The following is a 19,810-nucleotide window of genomic DNA, read 5'->3' as shown; positions in this document are numbered from 1 at the left end:
AACTACGTCTGAGCTATAGGTAGTAAAATTTTCCCATATGTAGGCAATATATTTCAAAACCATGGACGTCCAAAGGTAGCAACCCCAAATTACAAGTAGCTAAAAGTGTTGATTTCCGGATTTGTAAGCGGTTCAAAGTAACAATGTCTCGTCATAATTGGTAATATTCATCGACATCAGTGATAATTTATCTAATTGTCGACGACACAATCTAGAAAAAATCTCCAATTATAAGTCGGCAAAATTGTCTCGTTCATCATGGATAATAACATCTACATTCATAGGCAAAAAACTTGTAACCATAAAAAAGAAAAAAAGGCAGCAACCTTCAAACCATTAGCAACCAAATGTATGGACAACGCAAGTTGTAGACAACCAAATGCATTTTTTTTTTTTTTTACCACTAATAGTGACGTACACAAAAGTTCATGATTGTAAAGGTTACTTTTCACAGTTTTAATCAATGCAATCTAACAATCTCTTTGATCGGGAGGATCACTCAACTTCGATTCTCCCAAAACAGACAAGAATATCAATGTTCAAACAATTTTTATAACTTCACACAAATACTTGAAGTAATATATAAAAAGGGATGAAGAGTTTAAACTAAAAAACGTAATCATTTCAATAATTAATTTATAAACCAAAAAAGTTTGATAATTGAACCAAATAGACAAAATAATGAATCACCTCTCCACAATTCATGTGGTCTACGACCATGCGACGTACGTAAAAAAAATCTAAGATAAATATACACGAATTCTTTGGACAATAACAGAGAAAATAAAATATAGGCTAAAAAAGCTAAAAAAACGCAGTGTATGCGGATAATTAACGGTCAAAACACATCGCCCCCGGCAAATCCAACGGCTCAAATCTTCCTTCTCCATTTCCCCCACTTCAATCTCTGCTTCTCTGAATGAATCCATCTACTCAAAATCTATGCATCCGTGTATATGAATCTGTGTGTTGAATTTGATTTTTTTTTTTCTGAAGGTTTTTCTTCATAAATTATGGCCGCAATCGAACCCTTGCCTCCAATATTTCAAAGACAGTTTTCCATGTATACTTACCATAATCCCAATTATTTATACAGATACAGCTTCTTCTGCAATCGGTATAGAGCTTTACATGCAAATTCCTGTCGTTTAGTTCACAATTCAGCGTCTTTTAGGTTACAACCTAGGGTTTCCAAGTTTCATCTTTGGGGAGGATTTTTGTCGAAGAGTCATAAGCGAAACTTTGATTACACGAAAATTTATACTAATAGTTCTTGTGAACATGATACTGATTCAACGGACAAGGCTGAATCCCAAGGGCAAGAAAACAAGGAATCTTCGGGTTCGAGACCGGGTTCCAGCAGGAAGAAGGAGGAGGAGAGGAAGAATAACTGGCGGTGGTTAAAGGGGAATAAACAGTGGCGATGGCAGCCTATAATTCAAGCGCAAGAGATTGGTGTTTTGCTTATACAGTTAGCGATAGTGATGTTTGTGATGAGGTTGTTTCGGCCTGGGATTCCATTGCCTGGTTCCGAGCCTCGGACTTCTACAACTTTTGTGAGCGTTCCATACAGTGAGTTTCTGAATAAGATAAATAGCAACCAGGTACAGAAAGTGGAGGTTGATGGGGTCCACGTAATGTATAAGTTGAAAAAGGATTCCATGAATACTGGAAATATGGAGAGTGTTGATGAACTGAGTAGCAAGTTTCGGGATTCAGATTCTTTGTTAAGAAGTGTGAACCCGACGAAGAGGATCGTGTACACAACAACAAGGCCAAGCGATATCAAAACGCCTTATGAGAAGATGGTTGAGAATGATGTAGAGTTTGGTTCGCCTGATAAGAGGTCTGGAGGGTTCTTGAATTCTGCATTGGTGAGTTATTATTAATGTTTTAATTTTCTGGTTATTTGCTTGTTAACTGATTTATGTTTATGGAGTTAAATTTATTTTTTAAATTATTTATTTATTATTTTTACTATTATTTTTATGCATATCTATAAAGATCTTAATCTTTATTTATCTATGAATTAGGGCATGGCTGCCCTATGCATTACGACTTGAAGTATAAAGTTTGGTTCTTTTGCTTGCTCTTACGTTTTTCACTGCTATGAAGTAAACAGTTTGTTGAATTTACATTTATTATAGATGTATCAAAAAAATTGTGATGGGTCATATGTGAAATTGTGATAAATATTGTAAATTATTTTATGTTTGGAATATTACTTTCATTAATGAATTTTGCGACTTGTTAGCATCACGTAGCTGTTAAGAATTTCCCTGATTCACTTAGTTGGAAAAGAATCCCTGTATTAGTTGGTTTCCTCCCTAGTTTTCGAATAATAAATTGGGAAATGATGGTTGAACACGATTAAAAATAGGGAAATTGTGGACAGACCGAGTTGGCAGCATTTGGTTGGTTTTATTTTTTTAAAAATTTTTCAAACTGTCCATTCAAGCTTTGATCCCCTCCACCCCAACTTTTAACCCTGTTTTTGTAGCATATCTCTAATAAATTAAATCTTACCGTGAAAGTACTTTTACTAATGCAATATCATTCTTGGACTTTTGTTTGGTTTTGCCTTGTGCCCCAGACCAGTAATCATAATTCTACCCTTGTGATGCAACTAAGACTTTGCTCTCTAATCTATCACATTAACCCATACAAAATTCTATATTTTCTAGTTACCCAATCTAACTGTGTTTTGATTGAGCATTTTACGTCAGTAGTATACTATCATATTTTTTCCATATTCCCAACCATCTTGCCTGTTTCTTTCTTGGTTACTTGTCAACAAGTGCTTCTTTACTACTTAAAGGAGATAATCATTTCTTACTCAGTCTTCACTCCTTATTTCTTTTTCTTTTTTTTTTTCTTTTTTTTTTTTTTAACGTTAACATCCTCATTAGTAGTCGCTCACTCATTTTTTACCTTAACATCCTCATTTCAGCCATACTATTTTCATTATAGGTGGTATATTTGTTGCCCACCACTTCCTAGCACAAATGTTCTTGCTTCTCATATATTTGTGCTTGTTGGTCACACTGTACCCTCTACTAGCCTGGTCATTTTGAATCCCATGAATATCTTCATTTTATACTTTCTGATGATGAATGTCTTATCTTACATACAGCAAATGTGGCCTTTAGATTTTTGAATTCCAATATCAAACCATATCTATCATGTACTTCAAGTCAACTACAGTTACTGTCTATACATTCATCATTCAACCATGACCAACTAATCTTTGTCTGTTTTCAGTGTGTTCAAACTATCTTGCTTATTTTTTTTATTTTTTATTTTTTCGTTTTATAGGCAACTAGTGCTTCTTTACCATTTAAAAAGATGACATTTGTTACTCAGTCCTTGCACATTTATATTCACGTGAATGGCGAGCAGTAATGTTTTGGCTATACATGTTGTATCTTAGCTTCTCATGATTCGACACTATCAACGGACCTATTCATGCTGTTGATTTCAATTTTAACTTTAACTGTGAGCTGCACTGTGCTCTCTCCTTGGAGCTTGTTTGGTCAACTGCTGAACAATTCGTAAGCTGTTGCATTGTGTGGGTAAAATTTTTTGGTTAGAGATTATAAGCCCTAAAGATAAGCTCTTCAGGAAATAAATAAAAAGACATGGACATATTTTTAACATCTTATTGACATCTCTTGTTTGACCAATTAAATAACAATGTTATTTATACTTTGCTTTCAAATGCCACATATTAGTCATATCGAACCCCTTGCCATCCACACTGCTCCCTCCATCATTGGTGGACCCTCATCCGCACTTGTGGCACCCCCGTTCTCTCCTCTAGCTTACCCTTTCCTTCTCATCACTCTTCCAAAATAAAATCTGCATACAGCATGTCAGAAAAAGAGTCATGAGTGTGATAAGAAGAGCGTCAACCACATAAGAATCCAAATACGACAGCCCAAACAGCCAAGCCAACCATTAAAATGCTTCAAGGGCTCTATTAGCACATGCACAACTCATGGAATCACAGAGTTGTGCATGATATTATGTGACACCGTTAGTCAACACTACCTCAAGACATCACCAACTGCCCATTTAAAACCACCACAGTAGGTCGCTGTCACCAAATTTATTTATTTATTTTTGTTGATCTACATATTTTTGTAGATCACCATTGGCACCAATAGATTCAGTCTATGACTATATTGAAGTCCCGAGATGACTAATAAATTTGTATATGTTTTTAGTAGCAGCACGACTATTATCAACTCTATGAGTAATAAAGTGGTAAGATTCGAGAAAATTAAGGATAACCATCCTAATTTTCCAAATTTTGGTGTCATTCTTAAAGGCCTCTTATTTAGTCGAAATAGAAAGCATGTGAACTTTTTTATTAGAGATGGTTATTTTTTCAAGGAACTTAATGCGCACTCCTTGTAATTTGTTGAATAGTATGAAAGCAGCATGTTGGAAACTTAGTCGAACATTTTGTCAGGGTTAAATCAATAGGCCTTGATAACCACAGACACTCATGAGTGTGGATGTTCTTTAAAACTTGATAGTTTTGTGGATAAAACTGACTCCATTCTCATTTCTTTGTTTTGCAGATAGCCTTATTCTATTTTGCTGTGCTTGTAGGTCTTCTTCATCGGTTTCCTGTAAGCTTTTCTCAGGTATGAACCACTACACTGTATATGTTTGCTTCTGAAAAAGCAGATGTTTTGGTAAATATAATCAGCATGCAATATTCAGAATTCACCAGGGCAGCTCAGAAATCGCAAGACTGGGGGTTTGGGTGGAGACAAAGTGTCTGAACAAGGGGAAACTGTTACCTTTGCTGATGTTGCTGGTGTTGATGAGGCCAAGGAGGAGCTAGAAGAAATTGTGGTATGTTAGATGCTCCTCAATATTTTGGTATTACTTGCACAACGGGATTGTAGTTCTTTACAGTTTACATTTGGAGAGACATTTCTCATTCAAGAATTTCTTTACTGGCAGGAATTTCTTAAGAATCCAGATAGGTATATAAGACTTGGTGCACGCCCTCCTCGAGGTGTTCTTCTGGTAAGTCCTCAACCAAGTAGGGGTGGGAGATATAGTGTTCGGAATCACATATAAGTACACTGTTATTGCATGCTATTCACACTTAATGTTGCCTGGAGATTGTCAGCTAAAAAAAGGATCTTTTACATTAATGCACAATATACTTTTGAAATACTCAAAAGATACGATCAACATGGTTACCCTGATTTCATCAGATCTATGATAAAATATACATACAATTAACCCTAATATTGTGCTGAAGTCCTGTTTATTCTATCTACATTGACTTGTATATCATCTTTTCTTATTGCATGCTATTCACACTTAATGTTGCCTGGAGATTGTCAGCTAAAAAAAGGATCTTTTACATTAATGCACAATATACTTTCGAAATACTCAAAAGATACGATCAACATGGTTACCCTGATTTCATCAGATCTATGATAAAATATACATACAATTAACCCTAATATTGTGCTGAAGTCCTGTTTATTCTATCTACATTGACTTGTATATCATCTTTTTTGTTTTTCTTTGTTTCCAGACTATTATTGAAATATCATTGTACTTATAGCATCATCTTGCAGGTGGGTCTCCCTGGGACAGGTAAGACGCTACTAGCAAAGGCTGTTGCTGGGGAAGCTGAAGTTCCCTTCATCAGCTGTTCAGCAAGTGAGTTCGTTGAGTTGTATGTTGGCATGGGTGCATCTCGTGTCAGAGACCTTTTTTCTCGAGCAAAGAAGGAGGCCCCATCAATAATATTCATAGATGAGGTTCTTCTTCATCCACCCCCCTCCTTTCTACTGGGTATTCTTGTCCAATTTCTGAGGCATCTGGTGAATAATCTTTCACAATGTTCTGAATTAGCATTCCTGAATTTGTAGATAGATGCTGTAGCTAAGAGCCGTGATGGTAAATTTCGCATTGTCAGCAATGATGAGCGGGAACAAACCTTAAATCAGTTGCTCACTGTAAGGTTTTTGGAAATTAATATTTTTTTTCTTCTTTATGACATAGTTGGCTTACCCAGGAAAGATAAATGTACTAGAAAATATTCTGCAGGAGATGGATGGATTTGACAGCAATTCGGCTGTAATTGTCCTCGGAGCTACGAATAGGGAAGATGTTTTAGACCCAGCCCTACGTAGACCTGGGAGATTTGACCGAGTGGTTTCGGTTGGTGTGCTAATTTGAAATTTTCCTTTATGAGCGGTGAAAGTTGAAGACAACTTTTTGTGCTTTAGTAGTTTTCTTGAAATAAGTTGCACAATTTGGTCTTTAGGTGGAAACACCTGATCGGACTGGAAGGGAAGCCATTTTGAAAGTACATGTTTCCAAGAACGAACTTCCTCTTGGGAAGGATGTTGATCTGGGTGATGTGGCCTCTATGACAACTGGTTTCACGGGGTAATTATTTTCCGTCTTCAACTTATGATGGATTGATGTTGACCTTATCTAACATTTTAAATCATTTTTCATTTTCTGATTTTGATATTATGCAGGGCAGATCTGGCCAATTTGGTGAATGAAGCTGCATTGTTAGCTGGAAGGCAAAGTAAACTTCTTGTGGAGAAAATTGACTTTATCCTTGCTGTAGAGCGATCGATAGCGGTATAAGATGCACACTTTTATTTTATTTATTTATTTTTGTTCTGAGATACGTCCTTGTGTCTGTACTGTATTGGTATTCAACCCTATTGGCGATTTTAGTTAGGAACGGAAAGACTCCTGATTATTAAATGTTATCTAAAATTATTCAGGCAAAACCATGTTTCGTATAATTTGACATACTGAACATGATAGTTAGTGTTATTATGGATATCATATAGTTTTCTCATTGAGCAGGGTATTTTTCAGGGATAATTATCATGCATTTGGTCAAAGCACTCTGTGAAGGAGATGAGATTCATGTATAGATGCATAAAAATTAGTATAACATTGTCATTGGGTTGATTTCTATATTCCAAAACATGCAACCCTTTTCCTGACTTTTGATAAATACTTGAGTTTAGAGCCACATGTTTTATTATCACATGTAGTATGAGTTCAACAATTTTTTGTTATTCATTGAGTTTTCTTTTAGGCTTTGAAGTATGGTAGATACGAGTCTTTTGCTAATGTCCTCTGGTTTTTGTTAGTTTATATGTTGTGCTTCTTTTCTTGCTTGGTGGAAAATGGATATTATAGAATTTGAAACCCTTTTTTCGCTGTTTCTATAAGGAATAGGGAAAAAGGATTCTTAGATAAAGGCTGAGGTAGAGGGGCATATAAACAATAGACATCAAAATTTACTTGGTGGACTGTGTGCTACATGCACGCAGTGACATATTCCTCACGTGACCTTGAGAATATAATTTTTTTCTTTTTAATTTCTTTTGTATATTACAGGGGATTGAAAAGAAGACGACCAAGTTGCCGAGTAGTGAGAAAGCTGTTGTTGCTCGACATGAAGCTGGTCATGCAGTAGTGGGAACTGCTGTTGCAAATCTTCTTTCTTATCAGCCACGCGTTGAGGTATTAGCACCAAAGTGCATTGATTCTTTGTTTTTGGTGGGCTATATTCAACTTATTGTTATGTCCTCTGGATTAGGCCCATGTGAAGGGTTTCTTTGTCACTCTTCACTAGCTTCAACTTATAGGCTTTTCTTAACAAAGGACTTCACTACTCTACTTTTCTTTTCATTATTCCCTTTATTAAGAAATTTCATTAACAGAGAGGTGGTCTTTCTTCATCTACTAGGTGTATAACCTATCCAAGAAATCTATCCACTCTGATATACAATAGGGGTGGTGCGTGCACTTCGAAAATTAAGTAGACAAGTACATTGCTATCACTATAGCTGTGTTTTCCTTAGTAGTCTTTGCAAGTTACAAATGAATTTCACTCATGAGTGGGACACTCTTAATCTCTACTGATTGTATATTTCACAAGATATATATTTTATGAAGAACAATGCTTAATAGTTTTTAAAAGAAAATATAAAAATAATGCTATACATTTCAATACTACGTGATATTTTAGTCCTTGTTTGAGCCTCATTATTTCCAAAAAAAAAATACATTCTTAAATAGTATTTAGACATCATTTCAACCACATATTCTTCAATAAAATAATATTACACGTAAATCCAAAACTTTTACTTATTTTTTAACCAAATATTTCCCATCAATACACTATTCAAAAATTCATTGTCTCCCCAAAAATGGGGCTCAAACAATGCCTTAGTATTCCCTTTTGGTATCTAGAATCTTGATGAATCAAAGATCATCACTATTACTAAAAAATTGTATTTGATTGCATATGCAAAATTTTCATAGTTCCTTTAAAATATAGTAGAAGTCTAAGTACGCATAACGATTTATTGTGGAGTATGAATCTGCATATATGGTGCAATACAATGATCACAATCATATTATTTTTCTTTCTTCCGAATTTTTTCTCTTTCAGAAGCTTAGCATATTGCCAAGGTCTAGAGGGGCACTGGGATTTACTTACACTCCCCCAAACAATGAAGATAGGTATTTGGTCTTCATTGATGAGTTGCGTGGGCGCATTGTTACTCTTCTTGGGGGCCGTGCAGCAGAAGAGGTTATTTATTGTGGGCGTGTATCAACAGGTGCATTTGATGATATACGGCGAGCAACAGACATGGCCTACAAGGCAGTGGCTGAATATGGCCTTAATGAAACAATAGGCCCTATTTCATTGACTACTCTTTCTGGTGGTGGATTTGATGAGTCTGGGGGATCTTCACCTTGGAGAAGGGATAATGTAATCCATTTTCTTATTTCTCTTCTTCAGTTAGGCCTATATTTTTATTTCACAATTCCAAATTATACCATGGCATCTGTACTGATTATAAGTTTAACTTGATAGGGGCGCCTTGTTGATCTCGTTCAGACGGAGGTTAAGGCCTTGCTGCAATCTGCTCTTGATGTGGCGGTCTCCGTTGTTTGTGCCAATCACACTGTTCTGGAGGGTCTTGGGGCACATTTGGAAGGTAATTCATAAACTACTATTTGATTAGTTTACTTGCATCTTAGTGATATTTATATGGGGAAAGAAAAAGAAAAAAATAAATAAATATCGGGGACCTAACAAAATATTATTATTTCCACAATATCCCGAAGAGATGGTCAAAGACTAAATGCCCAACCTCTTAACGACGTTTCTGATAATATTATGAAAGTAGACCAAAATACATCGATTGAAACATGCATCTAATTGAGATCTGGAACACTGATGATTTTGCTTTAACGGCATCAGTGCGAACTGCAAAGTGACCTTATTTTACATATCAATTCTTATTCCTGTCTCCCTAAAGATAAATGAAATAAATGCTACATAACCTTATATTATCTGCCCTCTCTATTTTGGCTAATTTGGGTTCATACATGGAATCGATGACACAGATTCACACGATCACGCATCTAAACCTTCTATGTGCCCTCCTTAAACCCATTAAAACTGGGACAATTTTTTGTTTTAGAACAGAGATTCAATAGGAACTATTGTTTAGTGCAATATTACGATCCTGTTTTGGGGGGCAAAACCGAACTCAGTCCAGTTCAGGGAATTCTAGGCATTTTGTAATTTCTCCTCCAACCAGGATAAAAGATCCATTATACAGATAACAATAATTCTGATAACTATAATTGCAATGACTTCCCCTTTATATTGGTTTTCAGTTTGTAGTGTCATATCAATTGTTGTAAAAGATTTGCGCTTATTTTCTAATCTTTATGTCTGAGGCAACATTTTCCCGCGAGGGAGTATCGGGGGTTCGATTGGAATCTATTTTACTTTTAGGTTTTTAAGTATGAAAAGAGATAATTTTCAAATGATTATGATATTTTGCAACCATATATTGTAGAAAAAGAGAAAGTAGAAGGTGAAGAACTGCAAGAATGGTTGAAATTGGTGGTTGCTCCATCAGAACTTACATTCTTCATTAGAGGAAAGCAAGGTTCTCTTCTCCCATTGCAAACAGGTTCCGGTTAACAATAATGCGTGCTGTACATGTTATCTTAACAAGATATTGGGTCGAACTATCCACTTTTGACACCCGTTTCACCAGTGGCATCACAAGAAAGCCAATTCATCTCTTTCTGAAGCACTTGATTCGACATGTATCATGTTGGTATACAGAATGGTAGGGTGTCTTGCTTTTCCAACCTTGTACATAGATTTTAAGAGAGAGGTAAAAATGTGTCTCAACGTCATAGGGTCGAAACGAAAAGTGTATTATCAAAGTATCTGAGGGAAATTACTGTTCTGCCATTTTCTATTTTGATATACAATATTTCCCATCATGTCATTTAACATGACAATATGCAATATTTCCACGTAAGGTAGTGTAGACGTGTTGTAAATAATTGTAGTTTATGAATCCTTTGTGGTTTCAAAGAAACCCCATTTTCAACTTGAATATAGTTGTACCAGGGGAGGATTTTTCTTATTGTACTCTATTGAATTTCATGTCATGTCATGCGCTATTTGTTCAAGTTGTCAAATAAATTTTGAACGTCGGAGAATCATCCAATATTCTTGAGAACACAGATAGATGTACATGCATGATGCAACTTGCCAATGAGTTGAAATGAGGGGAATGAACTATTTGAGTTCATCTATTGGTGCTCGTATGCAGGTCGGTCTTGTGATTGTCGGGGCTTCAGGCGAAGTCCAAAAATTAGGCTCCCAAAATCAACGTAAATGCAAAATTCAACGGTATATTATGCAACATATTGCTAATTTAAAATTTAACATTAAAATAACAAACAAATATATTAATCATCTCATAATTAATGAAAAAATTATTTTTCCTTTTTTTAAAATTTTAAAAAAATATATAATAATACTTTTGGGCCAAAATAGGTCCCCTATGGTTTTGGGCCTGAAGCAAATGCCTCATTTGCCTAGCCATAGGATTGACCCTGCTCGTATGTAGTATGATTACGTGCATCATTCCTTTTTAATTTATTTATAAATTAAAATGTTTATAAATTCTTCTCAAAACAGTGGGATGCTATCATGTTAAATGTGACAGGCAGATTTTATGGTATGGAGCCAAGAAGATTTGGCAATGGCACACTGATATTTTAGAGCTAAAATATCAAATGTGGCTTTCTCTAGTGACAACTCTGGTTTGTCCCAAGTGAAGAGGCCAGCCAGGACAATGATGTGTTCTTGTTTCTAGCTTGGCCAACTTGGTCGAGTTGAATTAATTCAATTTTGTATGTTTATAATTGTTTCTTCTTATTTTTTTCCCCTTTCATTTTTCTTTTATTTCATGTACACAAACATTTTAGAAGTCACATACATTTCTTTTATTATCTCTTTTTCAAAATTGTGACAATTGATAAATAAATAAAGACTTTTGACAAGAATTTTTTTTCTTCCATTAATGGTTATTGAATTATGTACTCCTTGTCATCTTAATCAATGAACTTTAGCCTCTGTTTTGCCTCCATTTTTTTAAAATTCATTTTCAGTTACACATTATTCCATAAAATGATTTTACATATAAATTTAAAAAAAAATCTTATTTTTTAATCACTTATTCTAAAAAAATCATTATTTCAAAACACATTTTCTTAATAATAATAGGGTTCAAAAATGGGCTTAACTCGCTAAAGGTGGTGAAAAACTTCTCCACCCTCGACTTGCCTCTCAATGTTCCGATCATAATGGGGGTAGGAAAACTCAGTTCAGAATGGTAAATAGGGCGGAGATGGGGATCGTGGTCTCAATCTGAATTTTTTGAATCAGCTCATAATTGTTTTATACTATTTTTCACTTTTCACATTTTTCAGTTTAAATTATATTTTAAAAAATTAATAATATTTATCAATAATATATTAACTAAATGGGACAGTAAATGAATATATATATAATCCCAATAGGTCGTATTGTCATTCCTACTGACAAAATTTTAAAAATGCATTATTGACACCATCATTTTAATTTGATGCTTATTTTTAACTTAAGACTCCGTACATCTGTATGTTAGCCCATAATAGTTAGTTAAAAAAATAATGCTCCTTGTACACTCCATGTTGTACATGGAGTTTGACATTATTTGCAAATTCAAAAATGAATGGGCGGAAAAATGTTTTTCATTTGAAAACTGGTCATTCGTTGTGCGACAAGTGACACAATATCAAACTTAATGTCAAAAAAAATGTACATGTAACAAGATTGTAATTAAAAATTTTAACAATTTGATGACTTGGCACGTAGACATGGAGAATTTTCGAATATAAAATGGATATTGAACTAAATAGATAATTTAAATGAAACATTTTGTAAAGTTGAGTGATAAATTCGAAATAAAATTAAAATTTAGTCATCAAGGTAATATTAAAAGTATAAAATTGAATGAACATTGCTCAAATTAACCTTTTCACAAGAACTTGGTTTTGGGATAAAAACCAAGTCAAAAGAGATTTTATTTCCCAACGTTAGTCCCAAAAATATCTAAACCATTGAGACCCGAGAAACGGCCACGTAGCCTCCCACCTTTTCGATTTCTGGAGTGTGCTATAAAATGCTGCTACGTAGATGATATTTATTTTTCCATTCATTCATTTTGGTTCCCAAGATATAGATAAGATCGAACTTGAGGTTGGGGTTTTCCTCTCTTCTAGTTCTAACTTTTATCTTCTATGGCTCATTTTCGGTATTATTATTATTATTATTATTTTTTTTTTTGTCTATACAGTTTCTGCGGTACTTCGATTTTGTGTTTAATGTGTTTAATTATGCTAAGCTTTGATTCACTGTGTTCATTTTTGTTATAAATCCTTTTTTTCTGTTTGTTATATATATATTTTTTCTTTTTTGAGGTTAAAATCAGTGTCAATCACCCAATTTATAGTGCTACATTTTCGTCACCGTCTTTTTCAAAATTAATTATTGAGCTTTTAGTTGTTTCTATCTATTGTTGGTCTTTATTTGCTATAAATTAGCGAAAATAGCGATTGCAACCACTAGTGATGTGGGAGGAGGCTGTATTGAATTGGGAAAGAATAATAAGATTTTCCCTCTTTTACATTTATTTTTTTATTACTATTATTTTTATTTTTGTTATTTTTGGAAGGGGAGATACGACTAGTCCAACAAGAACAAGTAGATTATGAACCTTTTCAACACCTACATACCCAAGTTTTATGCAATAGAAAGGTTGGACAATCTCATTTACCCTTGTGGTCAGATAAATCATTTGCTATTCCATGACATGGGATCATGGAAAATGATTTATAAGAATAATAAATCAGAATGGAAACATGAACGAAATAATATTTTTACCCGGCAGCGTTAAAGGTTCTATAAATGTACTCTGGAAAAATTTAGAATGTAGTTCAAGGTACCATCTTAGGAATCTTTTAGGCATGCTTATGATGATGTTTTCAGCGGTTTCTAATTTGTCTAGTCAATTGTGAACAATACCAGAGGAGACCTGTAGAAAATCCCCCTTAAATCGGAGTATTTCTTCTGCCATTTTTTTATCTGTATTTTCAAAGAATCGGTGACATTTTACAAAATATGAGGAAATATATCTGTAGAAAACATTTAGCAGAAAAAATTTCTTCACATATAATGAGATAAAATTAGTAGATTGAACATTCTCGGATGATTTCTTAGTGAGGATTCATCTTTGTTGTCATTATTCTGTTTGCATTTGTTGGACCTCCATTAGGATTGCATCATTGCTCTCATTAATGGTTGAGAAATTATATCAAAGAGAGTTAAAATGATATATGAGATATTTCGTCTGCACTATATGATCAAAAGTATCAAATTTCTGGTTGGTTTTGTTCTTCATATTATAGTTTCAATTGTGATTCATGTATATGGAAATTAATTCCTTAAAAATTGACAATCTTGTTTTTTATCCTGATCGTTCATCCAGAAATGGCTTCTATGCAAATTACTTTGACATCAGTTGTTAGCAGTAATGGGAATCACTCTGCCCCATTGAAGTTTCCTAACAGTTCGATATGAGGAAATATATCTGTAGAAAACATTTAGCAGAAAAAATTTCTTCACATATAATGAGATAAAATTAGTAGATTGAACATTCTCGGATGATTTCTTAGTGAGGATTCATCTTTGTTGTTATTATTCTGTTTGCATTTGTTGGACCTCCATTAGGATTGCATCATTGCTCTCATTAATGGTTGAGAAATTATATCAAAGAGAGTTAAAAATGATATATGAGATATTTCGTCTGCACTATATGATCAAAAGTATCAAATTTCTGGTTGGTTTTGTTCTTCATATTATAGTTTCAATTGTGATTCATGTATATGGAAATTAATTCCTTAAAAATTGACTATCTTGTTTTTTATCCTGATCGTTCATCCAGAAATGGCTTCTATGCAAATTACTTTGACATCAGTTGTTAGCAGTAATGGGAATCACTCTGCCCCCTTGAAGTTTCCTAACAGTTCATTCTTGCCTGGGATTGACGTGACTGCGCATGTTGCTGGCGGGCAGAGAAGGGCCATCCGGTCCACTTCTTTTTTAGGCCCCAAAGCTACATTAACCTTTGATCCACCTACTACAAATACAGAAAAGCCCAAGCAACGGAAGCACACAGTTGATCCTAATGCTCCTGATTTTCTTCCGCTTCCATCCTTTGAGGAATGCTTTCCAAGAAGCTCTAAAGAATACACGTGAATGCCAAACTATCTGTTCCTTTGTGGTTTCAAAATTTCCTGTCATCTTAGTTAAAATTTCCCACTTCAACATTGCAGTCAGACATACGTGAAGAGATTTTAGCATGCGTACATATGTGCATCTCTCACATGCATTTTCTCAGATGTTTGATGCTGCGAACTGATTTGCAGGGAAGTCATTCATGAGCAATCTGGTCATTTGCTCAAAGTTCCATTTCGACGCATCCACCTAGTAGGAGATGAACCTCATTTTGATTCCTATGACACCAGTGGTCCACAGAACATAAGCCCACTAACTGGTATGCGTATGAAATATTCCACATCTGCCACCTACTACAAATACAGAAAAGCCCAAGCAACGGAAGCACACAGTTGATCCTAATGCTCCTGATTTTCTTCCGCTTCCATCCTTTGAGGAATGCTTTCCAAGAAGCTCTAAAGAATACACGTGAATTCTGCCAAACTATCTGTTCCTTTGTGGTTTCAAAATTTCCTGTCATCTTAGTTAAAATTTCCCACTTCAAAATTGCAGTCAGACATACGTGAAGAGATTTTAGCATGCGTACATATGTGCATCTCTCACATGCATTTTCTCAGATGTTTGATGCTGCGAACTGATTTGCAGGGAAGTCATTCATGAGCAATCTGGTCATTTACTCAAAGTTCCATTTCGACGCATCCACCTAGTAGGAGATGAACCACATTTTGATTCCTATGACACCAGTGGTCCACAGAACATAAGCCCACTAACTGGTATGCGTATGAAATATTCCACATCTAACATCTTTATTCCTTTACTGTTCTGAAGTTATTTAGATATGCAAAAGATTCTAGCAAGGTTGTTTATTATTGATTTCTCGTAATAATTTATTTGAGAAATATCATCGTTCTCTTTTTGGAAGAGCGTCTTGATCATTGACAGATGATATTATTTTCTGGTATTTCTGCACTGCATTTTTAGCCTATGTTTTGCTGCCTCTATTTTTTCGGAAGCTCATTTTTTCCAACTCATTTTCAACCTCACATTCTCCCATAAAATAATAGTACATGTTTTTATTTATTTTTTAACCATGCATTCTCTAAAATTCACAATTCCAAAACTCATTTCCCCCAAATTTCCATTAAAATGGAACCCAAACAAGGGCTAAGTTTATTGTAACTTTATGTTGCATTCTTCAGCTTTCTTATAATTATTAGGGACGTTGTTGTTAAACAGGACTCCCCAAGTTGCGGAAGGAGTGGATTGACAGGAGGGAGGAGTTGGGTGGTCAAAGGTGTACTCAGATGTTCTATGCTAAGCAGGGAATTGTAACAGAAGAAATGGCATACTGTGCTGCTCGTGAAAAACTTGCCCCAGAATTTGTGAGATCAGAAGTTGCTCGTGGTCGTGCAATCATTCCGTCTAACAAGAAGCACACAGAGTTGGAGCCAATGATAGTTGGACGCAATTTCTTGGTGAAAGTGAATGCTAATATTGGGAACTCTGCCGTTGTGAGCTCCATTGAGGAAGAAGTTCATAAGCTTCAATGGGCAACAATGTGGGGCGCTGATACCATTATGGATCTCTCAACAGGCCGTCACATCCATGAAACACGTGAATGGATCCTTCGTAATTCTGCTGTACCGGTTGGGACTGTGCCCATCTATCAAGCATTGGAGAAAGTGAAAGGAATTGCAGAGAATCTGAATTGGGAAGTTTTTAGGGAAACATTGATTGAACAGGCTGAGCAAGGTGTAGATTATTTTACAATCCATGCTGGAGTCCTGCTCCGATACATCCCACTAACAGCAAAACGAATGACTGGAATAGTTTCACGTGGAGGATCCATTCATGCCAAGTGGTGCTTAGCTTATCACAAAGAGAACTTTGCTTATGAACATTGGGATGAGATACTGGACATCTGTAATCAATATGACATATCTTTGTCAATTGGTGATGGATTGAGGCCTGGGTCAATATATGATGCAAATGATACTGCTCAGTTTGCAGAGCTCTTAACTCAAGGAGAACTGACCCGCAGAGCTTGGGAAAAGGATGTGCAGGTAATATTTGCTTCAAATTTTATAATGTATGGCATATAGTTCTTCACCTATTAAATCCTAAATTTCCTTTTTTTTCCTGAAAAATTATATCTTAGTTTTAAATTATTGTGGCACCATTTTTTTAAAAAAAAATTTAAATATTAGTTTGACACGCGTTATAAAGAGAAATTTTGGTAAAATGTATTATGGAATAGTATTTTTTTTTTGAATGTGTCATTAAAAAAGAAGGAAAATCTTTTTGATTTACTTGTAATATTATTTTATTGAAGAATTTGTGGTTGAAAAGCAGAGAGAAAAATGTATTAAAATTTTAATGTGTGTCAAACAAGGGCTAAGTATCCTTAATGTGTTGTGAAATTTCTTTGTCGGCTACTTTTGCTGTTAAGATTGTATTATCTGTGCATTCAGGTCATGAATGAAGGGCCTGGACATATTCCTATGCACAAGATTCCTGAGAATATGCAAAAACAGCTGGAATGGTGTAATGAAGCACCATTCTACACGCTTGGACCTTTGACAACTGATATTGCTCCTGGATATGATCATATTACGTCAGCCATCGGTGCCGCCAATATTGGGGCTCTTGGAACAGCACTCCTTTGTTATGTGACTCCTAAAGAACACCTTGGTTTGCCTAATCGAGATGATGTGAAGGCTGGGGTTATAGCATATAAGATCGCCGCACATGCTGCTGATTTGGCGAAAGGTCACCCACATGCTCAAGCTTGGGATGATGCACTGAGCAAGGCTAGATTTGAGTTTAGATGGATGGATCAATTTGCTTTGTCACTGGACCCTGTGACTGCCCTGTCCTTTCATGATGAAACCTTACCATCTGATGGTGCTAAGGTGGCACATTTCTGCTCTATGTGTGGGCCTAAGTTTTGTTCCATGAAGATAACCGAGGATGTCAGAAAATATGCAGAGGAGCATGGATATGGGAGTGCGGAGGAAGCGGTCCAGCATGGTATGGATTCTATGAGTGCCGAGTTCCTATCTGCAAAGAAAACTGTAAGTGGGGAGCAACATGGTGAGGTTGGAGGAGAAATCTACCTGCCAGAGGATTACATGAAGTCTATGAAGGGCTAAAGGTGAGTCTTATGCCTTTCATCCTGTAGCTTATACAATCTCCAAAACTTGGCTGGCTTAGTAAAGATGTGTGTTAAGAAAGAGTTCTTAGACTCTCAGTCGTCACCACCTTATGAAATGACATCAATGAAAAATTAACAAGATTGGAATTTGAAGGGCGCATAATGTAACACGGGATAAAGATAGAAATTAGGATTTGGCCCCTCTCTGTTCGCATCTTGTGATCAGGAGATGGATGGTTCCTGTTCTTGTAATGCCTTTTCTGCTTTGAATAATTGTTTGATTACAAAAGAAAAAGTTGATAAAAGAAATCGACAATCTAAATTTGAAAATTTAATATTATAGACTCCTTCAATGTGTCAGTAGGTGTGAGATTATATGCGTTGTGTCTCTCTGTATGTGCTAGAGAGAGAGAGGGATGCTGTTTCAACTATCAAATTTGTCAGTTGCATGAAATGGTTGCAGCTGGAGCACTTATTTGTTACACTTCCAATTTTTCTCTTTATTTCTTGGCTGATCAAAGCCAGTATAGGGTGGCCAATGATACCAAGCTTATGTGTCAGCTTCAAGAAGTCCCTCCCAATGTGTGGGTTAGCATCTAATTATATTAGTCGTAAACCTTCATATGTTGGTTGAGAGGGAGGGAAATGAACATACAATAATTTCAACTCGATGTGGTTGGTCCATGGAACGAGGGGTTGTCACTTGTCATAATTGATCTTGGTAGTTCTATTTATGATGTAATACATGTTTATCTTCACACACTAGGATTATTTCGACAAAAGTTTATCGGACTAATTAATTATGGTATTCAAGATCTAGTTTTTAATCAGTTTCCTTGATTCTACTCATATATGCTAGATTAGAGCGCACGAAAAAATGTAGCAGCCAGGTTAATGCTGCTTAGATCATTTCATTCATTTGAAGGGCCAAGTTATTTGATTTATCACTTGTCTTTTGAGTCTCTCATGAATAACTTTCTGGAAATTATGTTTACTTAAGTCTCATTTCATTGATGAGAGGAGCTTCTTTCTAACAGGACAATGTGAACTGCCTGATATGGAACTGAATATCCTGAAGCAATGATGCACGGCTGGCCAGTCCCGAGAATGGTGCTCCAGAAATCTCATCTTTAAGCAGTAGGTAAGTAAATAGGTTTTAGTCTATTGGGAATAACGTATGAGAGTTTTGTTTGGGAATATTCGAATGGTCTTAGTAATTGGGAATAAAAACACTTTGTCTACTCAGTTTCTGCATTAAGTGCATGTGATTGATGAAAAAAGCACCAGGGGTGTCTGCATCTGCTTCATAAGCAGGTCAGGCTGAGAAAGTCCCTTTGAACCTGAACAGGTTAATACCTGCGTAGGGAGCGTGCGTTTTGTTTTCTGTGCTTGCCCAGGGCAGGAAATTCCTCCAGGGAGGAGAGGTTCAGCTCGTATCTGGCCAGGAAGCACGTGCAACTAACCAATTTAACATTTCCTAAATTACCCACATATGGCATGTTTGGTAAGTAGGAGTTGGACGATATTCAAAATAAATTACAATCTTGTTAATACACTGATGTCTGATAATTAGAAGAGTGAACTGCTCGCTGAAGTATTTTGAAGTTTGGAATATGAAACTATGAGAATTAATTATCAACCAACTTTTAAATAATTGCTTTCGAAGGAAAGTTCGAATTGAAACTGGAACCTAGAAGTGCAGATCATACAAAGCAATAGAAACCTTAAAATTTAAATCCCGTAGATTATCTTGTAAATGGGAAAAAAACGAAGAAAAATAAGAGAATACCTTTCCCTAAGATCAAACGATACAGAATTTTTATTTTTATATTTTTGAGACGGTATTTATGGTCTTACAATAGGAAGTGATTTGAGTATTTTAAAGAGGCATTTCAAAAGGAGCGAAAACGCCGCAGCCGAAATCCACCCAAAACTTGGCCACTATGTTGAGGAGACAAAATCAATTAGATTAA

The 19,810-nt window shown here is 35.4% G+C and overlaps 1 protein-coding gene and 1 long non-coding RNA gene across 7 annotated transcripts; one reads left to right on the top strand and one right to left on the bottom strand.

Moving 5' to 3' along the window:
* The first annotated feature begins 773 nt into the window (after positions 1-773).
* Positions 774-19,476, top strand: LOC111393850 (phosphomethylpyrimidine synthase, chloroplastic). 6 transcript variants are annotated; one of them, XM_023019590.1, is made up of 15 exons: positions 791-1,874; positions 4,587-4,652; positions 4,732-4,866; positions 4,978-5,043; positions 5,610-5,795; positions 5,907-5,993; positions 6,085-6,198; positions 6,305-6,429; positions 6,525-6,632; positions 14,392-14,700; positions 14,875-15,002; positions 15,920-16,746; positions 17,155-17,837; positions 18,875-18,978; positions 19,125-19,476. In XM_023019590.1, the coding sequence occupies exons 1-13, from the start codon at positions 1,014-1,016 to the stop codon at positions 17,833-17,835; spliced, it is 3,693 nt and encodes a 1,230-aa protein (XP_022875358.1). In that variant the 5' UTR covers positions 791-1,013; the 3' UTR covers positions 17,836-17,837; positions 18,875-18,978; positions 19,125-19,476. The 6 variants fall into 6 exon arrangements, with proteins under 6 accessions (XP_022875352.1, XP_022875358.1, XP_022875356.1 ...); XM_023019584.1 differs by lacking the exons at positions 14,392-14,700; positions 14,875-15,002; positions 15,920-16,746; ... (1 more) ...; positions 18,875-18,978; positions 19,125-19,476 and adding exons at positions 7,411-7,536; positions 8,471-8,794; positions 8,900-9,023; positions 9,897-10,486 and having other exon boundaries at positions 774-1,874; positions 6,525-6,633; XM_023019588.1 differs by lacking the exons at positions 791-1,874; positions 4,587-4,652; positions 4,732-4,866; ... (4 more) ...; positions 6,305-6,429; positions 6,525-6,632 and adding an exon at positions 12,612-12,646 and having other exon boundaries at positions 14,391-14,700; positions 19,152-19,476.
* Positions 14,551-15,329, bottom strand: LOC111393851. The gene is made up of 2 exons (XR_002702502.1): positions 15,034-15,329; positions 14,551-14,582 (listed from the first exon to the last, which is right to left on the bottom strand). It is a non-coding gene; the product is annotated as an uncharacterized LOC111393851 (long non-coding RNA).
* Positions 19,477-19,810: the final 334 nt, after the last annotated feature.

Source organism: Olea europaea, chromosome 4 (assembly GCF_002742605.1).
Source record: "Olea europaea var. sylvestris chromosome 4, O_europaea_v1, whole genome shotgun sequence".
Taxonomy (NCBI): Eukaryota; Viridiplantae; Streptophyta; class Magnoliopsida; order Lamiales; family Oleaceae; genus Olea; species Olea europaea.
The sequence above is the reverse complement of the archived record's forward strand: the minus strand, read 5'-3'. Positions and strand labels throughout refer to the sequence as shown.